Below are 22,574 nucleotides of genomic sequence, written 5' to 3' on the forward strand. Positions count from 1 at the left end.
GAAAAAACAGCACTAGTGCTAGCTAGATGAAGCTGTGTTGGATTTTAAACAGAAAATCTATGCAACAAGAGACAAAAGAAGAGTGGTGAGAAATTATTATTGTGTGTGGCATTGTTTTATGATCAATACAGCCTCTTGTCCATTTGTAGAGGTAATTCTGGTTTTAAAAATGTAGGACTAGTTGTTTCATAAATGAAAAAATGAATTATGTTAAGATGCAAAAAATGCAACTGTTTGAGTGCTTGGTAATTGTTTTTGTCTAAAGCTAACTACTACTGGTTTGTGCTGAGGCTAATAATAAACGAGTTCATGGAACATTAACTCATACTTATGTGTCTTCATTACACTGTTTTAATTCCTGATATTCATGGTTTAGTTCTCACGCTTTCTTAAACATGTATTGCATGGTACTTTAAAGACCTTTCTTTGATCTAAATCTGAATTTTCACCAGCTGACCTGGATTTTTGTTTAATAATAGTTACTAAGTGCTTCTGATAAAGTCAGACTTTCTTTGCACTGAAGCAAATGTAAGGGGTAGAAGAGCATAATAGTTCCTGTAGAAATTACATCTCAGTACCTTGGGAAACCCTGCTTGGCAAGCAAGCTGAAAATCCTTTTTTGGGTTGGCCTGGTTCATAAATTGTCACCTCTGCTGCTTTGAGGGCAGATTTTACTTCTGTCATTGTTACCTGTATGTATGCGCCATCTTCTCTGCTATTTTGCCTGGCAAATCCAGACACACCTCCAGGCTAAATTCTGCAATATTTCTGCAAGAAACACTCATCACCATGTAGCATACACGCAACAGACTTAACATTACAGGTGCGCCTCCCAGATGCAGATCCCCAGATAGCTCTTTGCTATTTCTTATTGTTTCCAAGTCCAGACAGTTCCATTCTCACACTTTTCTGCTGAATCTGCAGCAAAATGAATATCTGCATTTGATTTAGTCTGTAACAAAATGATGGCTGTTTGCTTACTTATCAGACAGGCTCTGCACCTGGATAAGCTGGTGTTTTTCTCATGTTTGAAATATATACTTTAATGTCAAAACAGTCACTATGGAAGTAAAAAAAATACTGAGTTGAATCAGCAATTGGCTCAAAAGAAAAACTGTTTACAAATGTTCTTAGGCAAAGCTATTATTCATTCACTTATCTTCTTTCCCAGTGCTTTGAACTCTTTGTGTGGAGACAGGAGGGAAAAGCCCTAATTTTTTAAGCTCATTAGCTTTAGCTAAAGTATTCTGTGTCCTCAGTTATTTTAGGAGACCCAGCTTGACAAATAAATTAAAACCTAGGTAATGGAGGTTTTTTATTTTCCACTAACTCTAGAAGTTCAGTGCTATACTCACTTACCTGTTCTCTTCCTTTCGAGAAGAGAAAATGAAAAACCTGCCTCTCCCCAAGAGCATTTTAATAACGTATGGAAGTATGTGCATGTGCATGCTTGCTTTGCACACAAGCCGATGGCATCCTCAAACTGAGAAAGAGACAAAAATCTGTTATTGCTAATCCACTTTGGGATCAAAAGCCACTTGTGCTGATTAAGAATTGTCAGTTGGGGAGTTATTGCAGAGCAGTGTATGTCCTTCTTGCACACATCCTTGCTTGCACTCAGGTCCACCCATTGTTTCCTTGTACAGTGGTCTGGAGTAATAATGAACTTGGGAATAAAGAAAAGGAAACCAGGCACTGGCTGCTGCAAGTGGGTGTTACGGGCATAGCACGGTTGCTTTGTGGTAAAGGATATAAACCCTTCTCTACTGGCTGGACAAAACACTTACACTTGTGTGGATTGTATCCTGTGGCTCAGCTTATGGGTCTGAAATAAGTGTCACAGAGATACGTATTTCCTCAGAGGATTTTATTTCTGCCTTTGCTCTCTCCCAGGGAGGAGGATGAATATTCAGAGCTGCGGTCAGAGCTCAGCCAAAGCCAGCATGAGGTTAACGAAGACTCACGCAGCATGGACCAGAATTCTGTTTCAGTACCAGAGAATCAGTCCACCATGGTCACTGCAGACGTGGGTGAGTTATGTTGCTTAGTAGACGTGATGCCTTCTTGCAGCAGAAAGGCATCATAGCCTTTGAAATGCAAATCCAAACGTTTGGTGAGGAAATAAATTAATCTAGGCTGTGTTAATCACAACAAATGCTGAAATTCTCCATGACTATGAGCTTACATGTGAAGTAACCTCTGCACCTTGGTGTAGAATAGCTATGGAGTCTAAAATGGAATGATTGTTCAGGAGAGCACATGATTTTGGGGAAAGAAGAGTGGGGAAAAAAGCTATTCACATACCTTAAATGTGCCTGTAAAGTAGTCTAACTCTAGAAAAGAATTGCAGACAGAGTAAAAGTTGGGGGGAAGAGCGTGGGCAATGGAACTGTCTGTCCAGTTCTTTTACAGCCTAATTATAAAGGATATCTGCACTTTTTGAAAATTGAAAGCCTTTTAAAGTATGGAATAGGTATAGCTTACTGAAATGGATTTAGACAAGCGTAAATCTGACAGAAGACATTCAAATACGATGCAAGGAGGGAGCACCTCAGGACAGTCTGTAACTAATTTTTTCTGGTTAAGAACTAAGAGGGCAAGCATCTTTCCTTCAGAATTTCATCTGTTTTGTCATCCAAGCACAATTACTGATCATATGAAGAACCTCGAAGTGTGGAATAATTACTCTATAAAGTTTGCAATATAAGCATGAGCGGATACTAGGCCTTCAGTATGATGATGTTTTAAGTGTTTAGGCACAATTGCTGAGCACCATAGCTGTAGACTAGCAGAAGTCTGGTGTAATCCTCACTATGACTGATTTCCAGAATTGTCTTCAGAATACTATTACTCTTAATTTACATTTAAAACCAAATAGTTTGTCTTCATTTTCTCCCTAGGTAAACTAGCTGGGTGCCTGGGAGCTTCTGTGGGTGCTACTGTACACGAACGGTGTTTTAGGAAATCATTGAAATAGCAGTCTTAAGCCCTGTTGCAGAACTTGTGATCCTTAAATATTAAGCTGTTAACTCTACATGAGGCTTTGATGGTTATAATGCAACAGGCAATATTTGCTTGCATACATAAGAAACTGTATTAGAACAGTTTCCACTTGTTTGGAGCAGTGCACTTCATTATTGAGAACTTTTTGCCGTTTTTCCCAGTACAGTGCCTTTTAGAGGAATGGACCAAGAATAAGCTGACTTTTGGGCATAGCATTCATTGCCCTCAAGTGGAGTTTAATAATGTAGAAAACATGTTGATATTGTAAGCAACCATATAAAAGAGATTTTCTGCATGATTTCTTCAGTTTAAACGAATACACGAGCTCTGGAGCTGTATTTGTTCATAAATGCAAGACCTGCCACATCACATTTGTATTTCAGTGTCTTTAATTTCTAGAAACATTGGTAGAACAGTATTATTACTAATGTAATCACAAAGTGTCTGACATACGGAATTCAAAATATACTTAACAAAATATTGTATGGAGTCAAGATATTTTAGTAGACGTTTTTATAATCTTAAAAAATGAATGTTTTCACTTTCAAAAGTTAATGCTTATTATTAAGTTCCTACTTGAACAGATTCTAACATGAGGAATTTTTTTCCTTTAATTTTCTTTCCTTTTTTTTCCCTTTCTTTTGACAAAAAAATTCAAACTAATTTACTTTTCAGCATTTATTTTGGGGTTAGGGCTTTGATTTTGTTCCTCATGGGGTGGAGCTGAAGTTTGTGTACGTTAACAGCGAGTTATCCATTTAAATTTCTACTAACAGTGGGAAACATGGCAATAAAATGAAATATAGCAACAGGCAAAATAAGAATGTTAACTCTAGGGATTCTTGCATTTTTTCCATGTTTTCCTTCTATACATAGACTCTGTCCTTTTTGGGTTTTGTTTCCATATTCCTGTGAAAATAAATCCTTTTGTGTGTGTATGTGTACACACACACATGTATATATGCACAAATATGTATATATTTTTTTATCCTTCTAGATATAGGTATATAAGGATAAAAAATCATGACCTGATAACCATGTGCATGACCTTGCTTACTGCTCTAATGGAATGAGCATCAGTGACTTACTAAAAGCAGTAATATGTCATGATACACTAATGCATGTGGATATGCTGCTCTATTGCTACAGGCAATAAAACACCAAGAGCTAAAACTATGAATGCTCTCTGGTTTGTCTTGCAGGGCTTGTGATTGGGTTGTACTGGTTTTCTGTGAGAAACAGGGTTCTCATTATTGTAAATCCTTATTTTCTGGGGAAAATGTTATTGTGGGAACAAAACTCAGCATACAAGGTCTTGTGAAGGTTGTTTAAATCGACAAAATGTCCGTTATAAAAGATGTTATGGGAACAAATAAATTCAAGCAAACAAAATAGAGGTTTTTACAATTAAGCGTCCTACATGGTATATGCTGCTCATAAGTGAGTGTTATTATAAAGGGATTTTTGGTATTATTACAGTAGATGGGTGGCTGCTAGTCAGGAGCTAGTGAATATAACTTTGAGTAAAATTTTTTATGTATTGCCCATTCACATTTTTCATACAATACTGTGACATCATTCTAAACTCTTCTTTTTGGTCAGCAATAGGTTCATGTTTATGTGCATTAGGCTGTGGAGTTAGATTTGTGGTAACGAGTTTACAGTTTTTTACTTTCTGATCATCTCATCCCTTCATCCAACCACTTTCAGTCTTCTCTTACATGGAGAGATTTAAAGGCAGTCTACAATAATCTGGTGTCTCATGTCTGTTAAATTTCAGACACAGTTCAATGCCATGCTGCTTTAGTCCCCTGTAAGAACCACAGCTATGAGGCTACTTAGGGAATTCTGACCATGGTGAAACGCTTGCAGCAGTAGTATAGAAATAACACCCTCCAGCAAGAATGCCTGCCACTGTTCTTAGTAAGGTGTAGGAACTGCTGGCGCACTGCTGTCTCATAGCGCACCACTTGTGTGCTGTACAGTTGGTAGTTATTGCAAACTCTTAACTAGTAAGCCAGAAATACTAACTAGCACATCCGAGATCCAGCACAAGGGTGAATTCTACCACGTCTGCCTTAGGAACTGCCGCTGTCTGTCGCCAGATGTGAGCCTAAGAAAAAGGAAAATAATTTATGAAGTGAGCTAGCAAGGTACCGAGACCCACTTGTTTTCACAGAAATGGAGGATGCTGTGGCAGTGCCCAAGGCACTAGAAGAGCTTTGCCTAAAGGCAGAAAATGAAGTGATTCTCTGCCACATTTTATAATTAAAATAGCATTGTTGTGTATGCTGCTAATATGGTTGTAGTATGGAACATAGCAAAGAACAAGGCGTGCTGTTATGATCCCTGAATATTCTACAGTTGCATTTGAAGAAGAAATAGCTATAAAAATGACACATAGGCTCTGAGATACTTGGTAGGGATCATTTCTGTAAACACCAAGATTTTTTAAATCAGGCAGTGCCTAAGTACAACTGCAAAAATTCCTCTGAAAAATGTCAAGTCATAATGTCAATGAATGTACCAGGCAGAAGAAATGTTGAATTTACAGAGAAAAACCTTTGATGGTAATAAAATCAGGATATTAGGCCCTGAATGGCAAAAAGAATAACAAAAAAGAAATGGCATAGTGTATGAGCATGTGGTGTCTTAAAATGTTGTCCTTCAGAAAGAGAGGTTTTTGAAGAGAGAATGAACACTTCAGATAAGTAGGGGGAGTGTTATTTGTCAGATGCGAGGTAAATCATGATTTCAGTTGATGTGGTTGTGGTATTTAAGCCTATCAGTTGGTGAGGAAAAAGTGACAGATTGCAAGGACATTCCTTGAACAGTATCAGTCCTAGCTGTTCTGCAACAGGCACTTCCTGGGTTAGAGTTTGTTTTTTCACTGAGTCACTAACTGTTGCGATATTTGTTTTGTTTTGTTTTGCTTTCTTTTAGATAACTGTAGTGACTTGAATTCAGAACTGCAAAGAGTGCTGACAGGTCTGGAAAATGTTGTCTGCGGGAGGAAGAAAAGCAGCTGCAGTTTATCAGTAGCAGAAGTGGATAGACATATTGAACAACTCACTACCGCCAGTGAACATTGTGATTTAGCCATTAAGGTAACGGTAACGTTAGGCTCTAAATGCAGCGTATACATTGCCTGAGGCACCTGATCGCATTCTGTAGTAATAACACTTTACTTCCAAAGGTGTCGAAGTACTTCACAGCAATCAACTCCAGCTCACTGTGTGTGTTGGGTAAGCAGTAGTACGCCTGTTTTACACTGAATTCTCCAAGGCACAGGAGGAGCTACTAATAGACTTTTGATCTCAAATCAGAAATGTATTTGTCTTATGCTCATTTCAAATGGGGACATTCAGCAGTTAATTTACTTTCTGAAGGTTATCCAGCAAACAAGTTGTTGCTTGGCCAGGGTCACACAGCTAGTCATTGACTGGTAACTGAAAACACAGTATGTAATACTCGCTGAAATTTGAAGATAAAATGCCATAAACTGTGTGTAAGTTGTGACTTTGCTGTCTTAAAATATGAAGCTAGTATTTAACACAAAGCGTGTGGTATATTAGTTCTAATGAGATAAGCCAGACACGGGAACGAATAATTCAGCTGATACTTGTATGTCTTGGTTTTATTGTGCATGTAATAGAACAAAAGAGGGATGCCTGATAGCACATGTAATGAAGGGATTGCAGTTCAGAACCTGAAAGCGAGAGAACCGAAGAGTATCTTACTATATACAGGGAAAGAGCTGAACAAGTTTTTTGTGTCAGATGGAAAGGCATCAGTAATTCATTTATATAACAACAAATGTATTGACAGTTTGCTTTTGAAGTGGGGAGGTCTGTGACCATTCTAGATGGCTTAGACAGCCCTTTGGCATACTACTGGGAAAGGTCCCCTCTGTCCCTGGTGGTGCCTGAGGAATATAATGGCCTGTAAAGAAATTAATGTTGAGTAGTAGTTTGAAGAATGTGGGTATATTTGAGAGAGAGACAGACAGACTGACTTCTAGATCTCTTGGGAACAGTCTTAAAGCAGTTTATTTGAGTGTCTCGGAGGATTAGGATCAATAGTTTGAATGTTACCCAGTATTTTCTGGAGTTTTAAGGTTAAGTGTTCTCAGAAGTCAGTACTCACCAAGGAAGATTGTGGATCCTGGAAAACTGGTAGAGATTGGTCTGTGTGAGGTCCACAGAGGTCCCTGAAGTGAGATGAGATGAAAACTTCTGCAGGATGTGGATTCAACAAAATGTCAAAATAGCTGCCATAAGCTTAATTCTCAAGCTTTTTATTTTAACTCCATTATTTACTGTTGATTCAAATTAACTACAGTCAAACTTTTATAATGGTAAGTAACTGGCAGCAGCTTCTTCCTGGTCCAAAATGCAGGCCTTTTATTTTCATGTGATCTCTGCATGCCTAACCATTTTTGGGGAAAGCTTTTCCCCACTGCCTGTGCTGTAGAGCCTGGGATTGTTTCTGTTTGACAAGTGATAGCATGCAAAGGTTATTAACCTTTCAGGAAGATAGGAATCTCTCTGATATGCTCCAATTATATGCTAGGGAAGTGTGTCGCAAATGTGTTTAGTATAGCAAAACCTACACGTAGAGCCCCTCTCCACAATTGCACCCGTGGCTGCAGGTCATTTCTCCTTTACTGTTTCCTCAGACAGAGAACTGAGAGATTTTTAAAACAGGTTGAATAATGAACGGAAACCTGAAATATTCTGACTGTCTTTTGCTTTGACTGTTGGCTTTTTTCATCACTGGTGGACTAATGCATTTAAATGTTTTGAATCATTGTGCTTTGATGGTTAAATTTCACCAGGTTTCTTTTACTGCTGTTGCTGGTAAAATTTTTTTTTTTTGCTTCTTTTATGCAAATCGTGTGACCCAAGCTAGCTCAATTGTTTCTGTCCCACAAGAATGAAAAGACCTTGAAATGAGATTTATCAGATTGTCTGGTAAACTGAACAGTTACAAAACTATCCTTTGTTTAAGAAAATTTCCACAGAGCAGACTGGTTAATGCTTCATGTATTTTGAAGAGTAAATAACTGTCAGTAACAGATACCTACCACTAAAACTCTACTGATTAAAAAAAGATGTAAGTATTTCTGAACATGAAGCGTTTAGAACATGAGAACAGCTGCACTGGGTCGGACCAAAAGTCCATCTGTCTAGCCACGGATGCCAATGGAAAGACTGCATCAAAAAGGACATGCATAGTATGTCCTTCTCCTCCCTTCAAAGATGCTTCCAGGAAGGTGGGTTTAGGAACTTCCTGAGCCAAAGATGATGCCTTTGTATTTAATAGCCATGGGTGGAATCTTTTTCCATGTTTGTATCTAATGTGTTTTTTAACCCATCTAAATTTTTGGCCTCCATAAATTCTGGTAGGAATAAATTCTACTGTTGAGTTATGCCTTGTGAAAAAGTGCTGCTTTTTGCTTCTTTTAAACCTGATACTTGCTGCTGTCATCTGGTATCATGTCTGTAACACGACATCTCTTGTAAGGAAACTAAGGCAGAGAGTACTGATGGCAGTGTCAGAGACAAGACTGGAATTACCATGATATGACATCCTCCCCTGTGCTCGGAACAATACATTGTAATTCAATCCTATAATCTGTGAAATTATACCTGAATTCATGTGCTGTGCAGCAGCACGCTGGATAAAACTGCTCTGTAGTACTGCTTTGAAGAAAAATAAAGAACCCGGTAGTTTACGTAGATATATCCATGTACCATATTTATGTTTAATTTACCATGGAGGATGGTAGCATGTTGGTCGTCAAACCAGAGAATTGTAATAGTTTAGTCAGCAAAAGAATGTTGATCGCGTCAAAATGAAGGAGCATAGAAGCAAGCAGAAAGGTCCCTCAGCTTTGTAAAGGACTATAGGGCAGCCCTTAGTTCGACTGTCAAACCCATGCTGATGCTGTCACTGCTTGAACTTTGTACTTGTGTGGGCAGATGGTAGCCATGGAGTCTGGAGATACAGCATCAGCCTCTCTGTCTGAAGGTACCTCCATGGTGTTGAGCACTGCTGTTTCCTCATGACAGTCCTTCCTCTTTCAGTGTTGCTCCAGGCTTATCACCCCCAGTAGTGCTCTGAGGAGGAGAAGAGGCTTCGGAAAGGGAGGGGTTGGAAAAATAGCAACACTCGGAGCATGGGGAATAAGGAGGAAGGAGGCAGCAGCAGAACTTGGCATGAGAAGGATGAGGAAACAGCAGGGGAAGTGTGTGAAAGAGGAGAGGAGTTTTGAGGGAAGAAGGGAGAGGAGAAGACAGCAACGAAGAGGCACTGTTTAAAATAAAGCTGGCATCATCAAGAGAGAATGCTCCTGCCATTACAGAGCTTTTCTTCGCATTGTAAGATTAACCACTCTATGCTTATTCAGAACTTGAACTCATTCTCATGTTGTGTTGAAATAACTTACCTTGTCATAGTTTGAGACCTGTAGGTCCAAGTGAAACTAATGTAAGGGAGAGCTGCGGCTTCTTTCATCTTACAGAGATGTTGCAAGGCATTGCTTTTTTAAAAAAGTAATTTAAGCTTACTACCAAATATGTAAGCAAAATTATAGTGTAGATACTCTGTCAATGGAGTTCTATATTTATTGCAGTTTTATGGAAGAGACAGTGAAATATGATTTAAAAGGATAAACTGAACCTGATTGCAAAAGTTTTGTCACTGCTTCTTGCATAGAGGCATCTTGAACTAGTTGTTAAAAATAGTTTTTTTCCTTTTGTAGGAGTATCTTTTCCTCCTCACTAAGGAGTCTTGCTGTAGCCAAGATTTATTCTTTAAGATTAAAATATTGATAACTATAAATAACCAACTTTTCATTATAATAGACAAATAATAAAATTTCACTGATACCTCAGTGTCAGACAGTGCTGAAAACACTGGCAAGATTTCTTGCAGAAAAAAAGCAGAATTGTATTTTCAGCTTGGTTTGTCATTTTCAGCTGTACTCTAGTTGGTTCTTCTAATCCCTCCCAAATTAAGGACACAAACTTCAGCTAGTAATTTTTGTTATATATAAAAATCAAGTCCTTTTGAATAAAACAACTAAGTAGACTATTTTTAACCTTGGTACGTGAGTTACTTGTCTTCCATATTAAACTTAAAAGTATAGGCTTTAGCTATAACTTGTTCTTGGATTATCCAATGATGAAACTTTCTAGGTTGCTGGTTACATTATATATTCATTTATTTTCCATGTTTCCTCCTACCATTTTAATGCAGACTGCTTTCGGAGAGATCAGAAGCTTATAAGCAACATTTGGAGGGTTTTTGCTTGTTGCAAAGGTCTTCCATAAGTGAAAAAATTTAACACGGGCACAGCATACGCTGTGTGGTAGAATCAGAACTGCATGTAGTTACCTGACACGTTGAGTGTCATGCTGTGTTTCAACATGTTGAATGACCAGTCTGACGGTAAGTTTAGGCATGGCAGCATTCCCTTGCTGGTGGTGTGTGCGTGTAGTTTAGTTTCACCCAGTGGAAGTTGCTGAATATCCTTCATGCTGAATGGTGCCTACAAGTCATGGTTCTGAGCAAGGGGATGGGGTGGGAAATGCTGGATGGCATTATATGTCCCAGAGAAACCCAGCCTTTTTTAGGCACTAGAAGGGCTGTAACATCTTCTGGTATAATGTAAGCCTAGCCAAGGCCAGTTTTCTTTCTTTATCTCTCTGTCATGTCTAGGAAGGAACATGCTCAGGGACATGGGAAAGAAGAGTCCTCTTTTTTTACTGTCCCGCTCTTTTCCTTGCCCTTTTGTGGAGTTGGTGTGGAACTAATGCCATGCCATGCACATTCACGGGCTGCTACTTTGTGCCTGTTACTCAGGCAGGGAAAACAAGCACAGTGCTCACCCATGACAAAGAGTCATTAATTTGTTTTAAAGTGTTTTGAGATGAAACTACTCGGATTGCTGTCACTCACAGGTGACCTATGTTTTATTTGCATATAAAACATCCATCTGCTTTGGTGTTGGTCAGTATGAACTATTTTAATAAAATGGTTGAACTATCAAACAAAATGAGCAATAATTTTGTTTGATATGACTTATCAAACAAAAGAAGCAAACTAATGGTGTTGTGGGGCTGAGTGCGTACATGTAAGTATGTATAGTTGCCTGTTACATGCTTCTGTCCTGTGTACCATTAGTCTTGTTCAATCGTCTTTCTCTGCTTCTTTCTGGTTTTTGATGGCTGTATTTTTACAGACCGTAGAAGAGATTGAGGGTGTACTGGGACGTGACCTTTATCCAAATCTATCTGAAGAGAGATCTCGATGGGAAAAGGAGCTAGCTGGCTTGCGGGAAGAGAATGAGAGCCTCACAGCGATGCTGTGTAGCAAAGAGGAGGAGCTGAACAGGACCAAGGCTACCATGAACGCTATTCGTGAAGAAAGGGACAGACTGCGTAGAAGGGTAAGGCTGCTGCATAGATGATAGCTTCTTGTTCCTCCTAGCCTGTATAATTTTGTCACCAGAACAAGCTTCTCTTTAATCTCGCTTCCTGTACTGGCTGTAGGGCTTTTTGTTTTTAAAGCTGAGCTATACAAGTTACAGAACTGGGACAAAACTGAACATAATTGAAAAAGAGTGTGTGATGAACAGCCAAGGTGTACAACAGCCTGATGTCAGAAATCATGTGTTAACAGAGAACCTGATATTGATCTCCAAGGATACATATGTAACTTGGCTATAGAGAAAGCAGATGTTCAATTAGTGAATTTTCCTGTGAGGCTTTTTTTTCCTTGTAAACAACAAATATTTGTTTTTGATGGGAATTCAGTTTGTGATTAGGAGAAAGAAAAAGAGCAGGACTCCTGTAAGTGGGTAATAATTCTCAGAACTGAACAATGAGTAGTCCCAGCTATGTCCTGCTTCCCTGTCTACATTTTATGATGCTGCAAGGTCAGATAAAGACCTTGTGCTTTGTGTGGAGTCCAAAGTAAAAAAAAAAAAAAAGGCAAACTGGATATTTGTTCACAAAAAAGATGAAAGATCCAAGAGAATGTGACCTCAATCTCTGTTACTTTTAAAAGTTGTTAACTTTGTCCCTGTTAAATCTGCACAGTTTGGGCTAGATATGAAGTATTCTTGTCTTTAAAACAGGCAGTGTCAAGTTTGTGTTCAATTTGAGTGACAATTTAGACCACTGTATCTTGGTAAAATTATTGGAAGTGTTGCTCTTCACCTACTAGCAGCTGATCGACGTTTTATGCAAATACTGTGTTTCTAAAACAACATTGTTCTGTGGTGACTGTATCATTTTAGCATGAAGCTGCGTTGTGTGAGACTTCCAGTCTTCGGATATTGAGCCACAAATTACCTTTGCAAAACTCTTTAGCTTCTCTTAACACTAAAAAAAGGTATGTGTGATGAGGGAAGGATAGTAATCTGCTATGATATAAAACAAGACCACTTCAACTTTTCCTTTGTAAAACTTAGTTTTATTATATACCATAAGTGTAAGTTGTTTTCAGTCCTGAAGTTTTTGGACTGGTTTTATAGTGACACTTCTTTTTAAACAGAGGCAGTACTACCCCTTGAGCTACAGAAGTAGCATTTATGCACCTGGTGGATTATTGCAGGATTGGGGGGAGGCAAGCAGGCAGAGAATAGAAGCGTGTGCTTGTGAAATTTGCTTACACAAGTGCAGATACTGACACTATAGATGAAAGAGATCAATATTGGAATATCAAACAACAAAAAAATAGGTGGCCTTGAGGATACAATTAATAGAAAAAGATTTAAATTTTGAGAAGTATGGAATGCAAGTTAAGGTGCTTAAAAGATTGGTAATGAGAATTTATGCTGACAGCCAGGAGCTCTGCAGTTAAAAAACAGAAAAGGGGAAAGAATTGGTGTTTGTACCTTCAGGGATCAGCATGGCTGAGCCGTTGATGCATGGTGGCAAATTCCATCCTATGATGTACCAGGTAAGTTATTTCCAGTAGAGTTTGGAAAGACTGTATAAAGAGTGGTGAGATCTGATCTGGAATGTTACATGTAGTTCTTACCTCTTAAGCTTGAAAAGGTTCAGTTTAAATTGGCAAAACAAGATGTAGAAGATGGTCAGAGAAATGGGCAGCTTACTTGGAGAAGTGACTTAAAAAGATTGTCCTGTTCAACTTGGCAAAGCAAAATCTGAATTTGATTTCTCTTTACAAGTGCTGGAGAAAGCAAATAAGAATGGGAGCTAATGGCCATTCAAACTTAGGGACAAAACTAGAGCAAGAACAGATTAATATAAACCACTCGTGGCTATATTAGGCCAGAAATTAGACTATGAGATGTCAGACAGACAAGAGGATTGTGGTTCTGAAGAAACAGTAAAGAGTAAAGCTGCTGACTACCTACTTTGAAAATGGTGCTTTAAAATATTAAAGTTATGTTTGTATAATGAAACGTATGACTATGCAGGGGGATACCTATTAAAACCAGGATCATTACATTAGGATTGTATCCAAAGGAAAGCAAAAAAGCATACTTTTAATTGTCCCAGTTAATACAGCTGCATTAACTCTAGAGCTAGCCTTGGTATCTCTGCACAAAACTGTTACGTTTTGTCTGGCTGCCAGCAGTAGCAGAGGGTTGGATTAGATGACGAGGAAAATGCTGTTTAGTTCTGTGTACGCGGGTACTGCTTGACTTGGTCAGTCTATATTGGAATCCCCAGTGAACCAAGCATTTGTGGAGCCACACAAGTACTGGCTATGTTACTGAATATTTCACAATTTCCATAGTATATGCAGGGCCTAGGACAGAAAGGATAGCATGTTAATCATGCTGATCTATTAGTTGCTGGCCTGTCTATTGGAATTGTTAGCAGGGATGCTGCATGTGTTACTGATGTCTCTCTGTTATGGAAGCATCTCTGGTGGAAACAGACTTGAGGTCGTCAACTTTATCATGTAAGTGGCTAGAGCAATTGTCAGATGATAGCAGCAGTGGGATGTTACTGACCCGAATTGTGTTCAGACCACTGACCCTGGAGAGGGTAAGTCTTGAATTGCTCTGTAGAGACTGAGAGCTGTCTTTTGTATACAGCAAGCCACTTTAAATGTTCGTTCTTCTTTAATTAAGGAAATTCTTCTTGGACAGATTGGATAGATGTCTTGCCCAGTAGATGAAGAGTTAAACTTGGATTGGCACAGAGCATAACAAAATCAAGCAGCCTCTATATTCAGGCGCAGCTGGCAGGGGTTTTTTTTTCAGTTAGTTTGCACCTATACAGGACTTTATTGAAATATGGTTTTTAATATCATCCTGAACTTGCAGAACAACTGGTTTATTGCCCCCACCTGAGAAGTTTGTTCATGGGATATGACCCTGTCGGCAACACTATGTAATTGTTGCACTGGAAACCATATTTGCATTTTCAATGTATCTTTGTGTCCATAGTTGCAACAAAATAAATGTTTTCTTTGACCTATTAAATATTTTCTGTACGCCACCTGAAGTCACTTCAGATTATTTCCCTGGAGAGTGGGAAAGGAGATCCAACTAAAATTTAGTTATTGTTCTTCTCAAATTAAATTGGGTGAAGCGAATAAGCTTGAAGTTGACCAGATCAATAGGTCTGTTACTTTAGACCAATGTCTGTAATCAAGCAGAGTGCTTTCAATATGTTTTTCTCAAGCTTGTTGGAGATTTAATTTAATTAGGTATTTACTGTGCTCAGTTAACAGATTGAGCCGCTTTCTAGAACAGTAGCTAAGAAACAACATACATATGGAGTTTGTTTCTCACGGGTCATTAGTAAATGAGGTAATCGCTTATTTCTGTAGGGTGCCTGCAGTGTAGCAGCTAATTTCATAACGCAGAGGTTTATTTTACCTCTGTATGATATTGCCATATTAAAAATAAAATCTATTTAACTCTGGGCCAGTCAGTGCCCTAGAAACTGCTTAAGCATAATCCTGAATCCAGTAATACAGATAAGATGCTGGGGAACTTCTGTAACAGTTCATGGGTTTAATATTATTATTACATGAGAATAAGGTTGTAATCAGGTCAGCAGTATTTACAACTGCTATATGTAGTAACAGGCTTAAATAGTAGTAGAAAAAGTAATATTTGTGTTCTTATACAAAATCTCTTGTATCCACCAGGGGAGTCAGATGAACAGCACTGATACAGCATATAAACTCCATCATGACTGCCAAGTAAAAGTTGCGGGGTTTTTTAATTACTGCCCATGAAAGCTGCCAGATGAGTAGTGCCTCAGCGCAGTCCCCAGCAGCCTGTTGGCATAAGAAGCAGTGGGTGTGGGCAGCGTTCTGGCTTCCCTGAGGCTGTTCTGAAGAACTAAGTCTAAAGTGAAAAGGTGGTTCCAGCTCTGGAAGTCTGTTAAGTCTGTTCTCTGCATAAGCCATATGTCAACTTATTCAGTTAATCAAATGCTTTTAGTTGTGAGGATTATTCTGTATGTGCTCCAAACTCAGCTGAATTCACCAAACTGACCAGAACGAACCCAGACTTAATATTTTAGCTATCTTTGACTTAAGACCTTCATGAAAACGTAATCTGCAGGGGAGTAGAAAAGTGCCATTTTTGTGCATGATCCCTCCAGCTGCCTAGATTGCCCCCACTCCAAGAAAGTTCATTTTAGCATGAGGGCTCTCCCAAAATACCTTGTTCTTGCGAGGAGTTGAAACCTACAAAAAACCACAGCAGGAGTCAGATCCTTGGCTTTGCAGGCATTTTTGAGCCCACACTGTTCTCAGATGACACAAAGCTGGCACGAGCTGCTCGACTGTCCTTGTTTTGGCATCACTTGTGTTGGGATCAGAAGGTATTGTTCCAGATTGCTAGAGAACACTGATGTGTTATGAACCTTTAGAGATTATTATCAGCCTGCGCAGCTTGAAGTGATCCTTGAACTGTTCTGTCTCCTTGTCTCTTGGTGCACACCAGAAACCTGAGGTAGCAGCCAAAAGCTATTTCCATTCTCTGCTTCCTTCAGTTGCGTAGTATTTGCTTATGCAGCAGTATCTCTGCTCAACTGTTAACAAACTAGAGCTTTGTTTCTGTTTCCAAGCTTGTATGCAAAAGCTCAGTGATTAATCTGAAATTAAATGAGAAAAAGCCTGAGATAGGCTTACTGCCCTCGCTTGCGTTTGTTCCCACTGTGTGCTAGCCTGGATCAGAACATTTCAGATGTGCTCAGAGCTTTTAGGGACTCCATCCTTCACCTCCCATGTCGTGTCCTGCCACGTCCTTGGTTTTTGTTGTTTTGCATCCTTTACAGAGGTGCAGCACCCAGATCTTTCCATATGGAGCATGGCATGAGGGACTTCTGTCTGAAAGGTGTGAAAAGCAGAGGAGCGCTTGCTTGGTAACATATTTGTATCACCCAGTGCACTGTAGTCTCTCCTGCTACTTAAAAAAGCTGTATGTATAAAAGCCATATATGTATAGTAGCATACCTGTTCTCCCGTAGCTTGTTGTGTCTGTGTGTTGTTCCCTTTCTTCGTTCCTCAAAATAATTGTTCAAACTGCAGATTGATTTTCAGATCTGCCAGAGGAGTAACGCTTTTAGTGACAGTTAAGTTCTTACATATTTCTTGAAAGCGGACGTCTTTGCAGAGGAAAGAGATTCTGTAAATGCCTCCTTTGAACGGATGAGTGCAGGTCTAAGCTCATTCAGCTCCAGAGAATTCGTTGAGGAGATGGCACTTATAAATACCAGGAAAGACTTTTTTACCATATTCAGTCAACCACAACAGACAACCTGTAGGAAATCAGACCTTGTTAGCTCTGGTGCTCACGATTTAAGAGGGGCTGAAAGTTATCTACCTGAAAATAATCACCACTAGGGCTGATTGAAAGGTTAGGGGTGCTTTAGGCTGGGAAGGGCCCTCACCACTCAGAGCAGCTTGAATTGTCACACTGGTATTTCGTTTTCCATCTTCCCCTCCACAGCTTTGCAGTATGCGTGAATCAATTAGAAAGTGGGAGAGGTATATTCACTTCCTGTGCTTTGCTGTACTTCATCTTCCTCCTCTGTATAACAGGGAAAAAAAATTGAAACGGTATTAAAATGCTGGGGAAAAAAAATGTTATTACTTGAAGGGTTCAAAGATACTGCATGATGAAACAGGTCACAAGTAGGGTACAAAGAAAAGAATCACAGGCATACCCCTTATTTGAAACTGGTTTAGGAACAAAAGCAGCAGGTGTCCTTTGAATGTGGAAATGAGTGACAGAAACAGGCAGTTTGTAGCTGTGTTTTTTTTATTTGGGATATGTTAACAAATCATGTAGTTGTGAGTATGCATGTGTAAAATACAGAGTAAAAACATGTTTCTTAGATTCATGATTATAGATAATGAACAGATTCCACCAAAGTATTTTCTGTAACCCACTATGCATTTCTGCAAACGTGTCCATGATGCCTGTTAATCACTTATGAAGTCTTTCATAAATCCAACATTACTGTAGTGTGTCAGCCCCTTTTTCTACCCTTGCTGTCTTTTTATTTAGTTCTTAAGGTACCCACAAGAAATTATGCTTTATTTTTTCCTATTTCCTACTCCAGTTCTCAGCACTCAAAGGACAAAATCAGAAATGCAGCTAACCAGTTGGTTCATATTGCTAAACTTCAAATATTAATAGATAAAATTTCCAGTTATTTAAGTTTATATTAATAAATTGAGAACGTCTGTTTGCACCTGACTTATCTTGATACTTAGGCTATCCATTGCTCTGAAGTCTAATGGCTCTGTTGCCTTGTGTCTCACTTAATGCCCCTGCTCCTGTTCTTTCCAAGGCTCCAGCACTTCTTTACTTTGTAATTCTTTGGACTTCCTCCAGCTGTTTAGAATATCTTTGCTCTTTCCTTTTGTTAATTGTAGATTTCACAGATGTTTCCCTGGATTTCTCCTTTTTTCCTCTGTTCTCACCTCCTTTTTTTTTCCTGATCATAGAATTAGATCTGCCTGTCAGCCACTTTCCATCTCAATTTAGAGCTTTAGGACTTTATGGCAATTTTTATATCCTTCTGGATGTTCCCGTCTTTAAACTAGTATGATGCAAGGGCTGAAGAAATCTTTCTTTAAATCCTTCCTTGTTACTCATCCCCAACTCACAAATCCACACTTTCCTGTCTTTCAGTGGAACTTTTTTGGTTTTGTTTCTTTACTTGTCTTCACCCATTGGATTTTGCCAGTTTTGTCATCCATTTCATGTAAGATCTGCCCTTCCTCTCTCTCCCATTTCCAAGTGTTTATTGTGTCTCATGTGCAGTAGTGCAATTACCTTCATTCTACTAATAAACGTAACCTTCAGAATAATTATATTACATTGGTAACGACACTTAAGAGTGGTAGAAGTATTGAGCAAATGTGGTCAGACAATTTTTAATCATACTTTTTAAACTAGTCTTTTCATAATTCATGCATTCCCAATCCAGAGAAGAAACTGGCTCTTCTGAACTCTTTTTTTTCTTGACTTTTGTTCTCTGGTCTTCCTTTATTTTACCTTTAGAATTACTACTAGCATGGAAAAGTACTTTCTGAGGAGGCAGTGCATACCGCTCTATTTATGGTGGAGGTTTTGGTGACCAGAAATAGTTACCTAAGCTGTCTCTGGGCAGTCTGGTGGGTGGGCAACCCAGTCATGAGATTCTGGCTTGGTGAATGTGTGAATTGTGAGATGGGTGATTTTACAGGACAGAAAAACTTGCCCTGTTATCCTGCTTAGAATTACCATCCAGTACTCAGTGTTGCTAAAGTTAGTGCAGTTATTTATAGCAATTAATTCAGCATGTAATTTCTCAAATGAAGGCCTGAATCAGTAAGTACATCAAGAAGCATGAATAAGCAAACAGTGTCTTTAAGTTGTGGTTGCTTCTATGATACAGTATTAAAGCAGTGACTTGCATAGATTGATAACTGTGCTTTGCTGAGTTTTCGTTTATAAATGCTTTCCTGAGCAAAGCTTTGCCTGGCTACGGTCTTAGCTGTGTTCATTTTTCTTTCTCTTGCTAACGTTTTACAGATCCTTGAGAATAATTGGCTTTGTAATTGTGGCCTATAGTCACTGCTCAGTAATAAAATGTAGACTAAAGGAAACCTATCTGCATTAAAGTTTTGTATAATACTGTCCTTACATAAGGTGGTTTTAAACTTTGGAGTCAATGAATGCTTAGCATTTTAAGCAACTTTAACACTCTGTTTCCTAGTTGCTTTTAAATTTAGAATGTTACTTGCTTTTGAACTGAAATCTTCCAGGACTAGCTTCTGGACATAGGCGAATATTTTAGCAATTTTTAAGTCAGACGTTGTGGCAGGGATTTGATTTTATGAAGAATACATCCCTAGTGGTTTTCCTGTTTGTTTGCTTTTAAACAATGCTGTAACTTCAGCACTTGGGGAATTTAGTTTGGAACAGCCCGGGTTAAAAGAAATAGTAATAAATGTGATTTTGATTTAATGACGTCTTGAGGTTGCTTTTTTTTTTTCAGTGTTAATGCCATAGTACAAATCCTATCTGCACTGGCATGCCACATCTGCAAGCAAAAACATGCATACATGGTTTATTTCAGTTTTATGCATATCAGGAGGCTGAAATGATTGGTTTGCGTCAGTAGAGCACTTCTGTCCTTAAGGTTTGCATTAGCGCAGCTGTACCCATGTTGAAATTATATATGTCTGTATGAACAAAGGAGGCCTCAGCTGCAAATATGTAGAAGATACATGCTATGAATGTGCACTTTATACACTCTGCTCAGTTAACTTCATGATGTAATTACAGTCAAGATGTATAATTCTGGGACAAGCACCCATATCCATTTTTCAGAAAATTACTTTAAACGTTGGGGATATGGTTTGAGGTTTTGTGTACTTTATCTTTTTTTTAACAGAGAGACCAATGGAGTTTTTTGGATTCATTTTGTTTAAGGTGTAGCACTCCTCCACGACTGAACAGGGAAGCTATGAGTGCGCTTAGCCTTTATGTGCTCTTATTGTTGCCGCCTACAGCTTTTTATTAGTAACATGCAATTGTTCTGCTCTGTTATGTAAAACACATGTTTTTTTTTCTTTTTTGTAATTTGCACATACCTAAAAACTCTGTTATTTTGACAGTAAGTCCTCAGGCAACCTGATCTTCAGTTTGCATACAGCTGAGTCAGAGGCAGGGGCACTCTTCAGGGAAGTAGAAGCAGACTGTAGGAGATCGTAGGAGGCATAAGATACTGCTTTGGTGACTGGAGAGAATTCCAGCTTGAACTCTTTCTTCAGTGCAGTAGGCTGAAGGAATCTGTATATGTTGTGCAGAGAACATGCTGACAGCTGCTTCTTCAAGCAGAGATTGCTAAAGCACTTACCATGCACTTGGTGAGCCTACAGCTGACGAAGCCTAAACTTTAATGCAACTTTAATTTTGATATTTTTTGATTAAGGGATTTCAGCTTGCTTGATCAGTTCTTTGTGTAAATGTACTGTATTTAGTATGAAATCCCACCTTGTTTAGAGAATAGGAATCAGAGTTGCATTTCATGCTAGAGGGGGATATCAAATGGACTGAACTTTTATTTCACTGGACTTCTGGTAAAATTTCACCAGTTCTGTTTTGCAGATGGACTGTTCCAACAAAAGCAGCATAGAAACTTGTGTATTAAAGTAAACACTCTATATTCAGGGAAATTTCCTCTTCAGATGGTTTCCTCCCCCTTCTCTCATCTCACACTCTTTGTTTGAGATTCTGTGGGAAAAATGAGCTCTGTCACTTTACCTTGTGGCGTAACCGTTGTGTTAAGCGGACCATTTATTCTTTGTCTGTTAAGAATTATTCTAAGGTAAACACTATAATCTTTAGCTCAGCTATAGTTTGGCTCCTGCAGACTTTTTTTTTTTTACCCTTTAGTCCTGAAAATCTTTTGACGTCAGTTCTACAAGTATCTGATGTGTTATGAGGACCGTGCAGTGTTTGCAATGCATGTTTACAGAGAGCTTCTGCAGACTGTTTGTTGGGTACTTTGCTGGTATTTTCTTGTCTGTACATTACTCACTGTATGGTAGCTTTACTTAACTGTAGTTTTGAAAGCATGATTAACATTTGAATTTCTTTGACCTTTAAATATGACAAAGTCATCCTGTGATATATTTATGTCAAGAGTTTTTTCAACACTGGAGCTTTCCATTAACAGCAGGATCTTCATTTGATTTGTTTGGGCATCGTAAACTTAGGCTGGAGCATTAGCTTCACGCCAGAGAGAATAATGTCTATATATATGGTACAGCTGCACTGAAGAGGTTATATAAAACAAGCTGAAACTTTGAGTAATTACTCTACGGTATCACATTTGCATATTTCCACATTGCAAGTAGTTTAAAAAACTGACAACAATGGAATTTTAAAACAACCTCCATTCATCTGCTCCCCACATGAAAACTTTGCGGCCACCACAGGACAGAATACAACTTCTGTGCTCAAGCCAGAAGCAATTAGGCTTTGCTACACAATGAGAAAATCTCCAAACTATTTAAACCATAAAAGTGGAAAAAACAGTACGTTATGTTTTATTGTAGGTTCGTGAACTGCAAACACGTTTGCAAAGCGTGCAGGCAACAGGCCCATCCAGCCCAAGTCGTCTGACTTCTGCCAATCGACCCATTAACCCCAGCACGGGAGAGCTGAGCACAAGCAGCAGTAGCAATGACATTCCCATAGCCAAGGTGAGCTATTGTGTGTGGCAGTAACACTTCTCGTTATCTGGGAGAAGCAGGCGTCATTTTGCACAGCTGCTGTGCAAGCATGTGATTAACTGGGAGATACCCTGAATCCCCAGAGAGTTTTCTGGGGTCCTAAGCAGGCCCATGAACTTGAGCTGCAGAAAGGAATTAAGCACTAATGATTGTAATTCTCTCAGTTACAACACAGGTGTCAGTTTTACAGTAGTTTACTTCAGGTTTGCAAGTGTAGCTACTGAACAAATGCATTTTGTGTAATCTTCATGGAGTATGGGTTCCTGTGTAACCTGTGCAGCATTCTGACTTACAGATTGCTGAAAGAGTGAAGTTGTCAAAGACAAGATCAGAGTCTTCATCATCTGATAGACCTGTCTTAGGATCAGAAATCAGCAGCATAGGGGTAAGGACTAATAATTATGTGCATGCATGATACCTTCTGTAGGTGACCTGTGTTCCATTAAGAGCAGCATTGTTTTCTTACTAAATTAATATATGAGCTAACTGAAAATACTTTAGAAGTTATTTTGAGAAAAAGATTTCAACAGAGAGTATTTCACCCAGTAGTAAGATCTCATTTTCTCATAACTGGTGGCTAGAAATCATTCTCTGAGTGACTTAGAGGATAATTTTGGAAGTCAATTCCTCCAAAATATTATTCCTCAGGAAAAGACTGTTCAGTTGCATTTCACAACTTCCAATCAACAGAGAACTGGGTTCTGCTTTGTAATGCCAATGTAAATCCATAACGTGATTGTTACTATGTGTTAGTATTTGTTTCACTGAAGAACTTAGCTCTGACTTTTTGCTAAGCTTTCCAAGAAAGTAAATAACTTGCCTAT

General features: G+C 38.8%; 1 protein-coding gene across 3 annotated transcripts in view; it reads left to right on the forward strand.

The window, feature by feature from the left end:
* MCC (MCC regulator of WNT signaling pathway) overlaps positions 1-22,574 on the forward strand; it is a 205,308-nt gene that overhangs the window by 161,802 nt on the left and 20,932 nt on the right. For all 3 annotated transcript variants that reach the window (XM_050913512.1, XM_050913511.1, XM_050913514.1), the window contains 5 exons: positions 1,894-2,030; positions 5,947-6,110; positions 11,252-11,458; positions 21,574-21,720; positions 22,046-22,135. In XM_050913512.1, the coding sequence (XP_050769469.1) occupies positions 1,894-2,030; positions 5,947-6,110; positions 11,252-11,458; positions 21,574-21,720; positions 22,046-22,135 (745 nt within the window). The remainder of the gene's footprint in view (positions 1-1,893; positions 2,031-5,946; positions 6,111-11,251; positions 11,459-21,573; positions 21,721-22,045; positions 22,136-22,574) is intronic.

Source organism: Gymnogyps californianus, chromosome Z (assembly GCF_018139145.2).
Source record: "Gymnogyps californianus isolate 813 chromosome Z, ASM1813914v2, whole genome shotgun sequence".
NCBI lineage: Eukaryota > Metazoa > Chordata > Aves > Accipitriformes > Cathartidae > Gymnogyps > Gymnogyps californianus.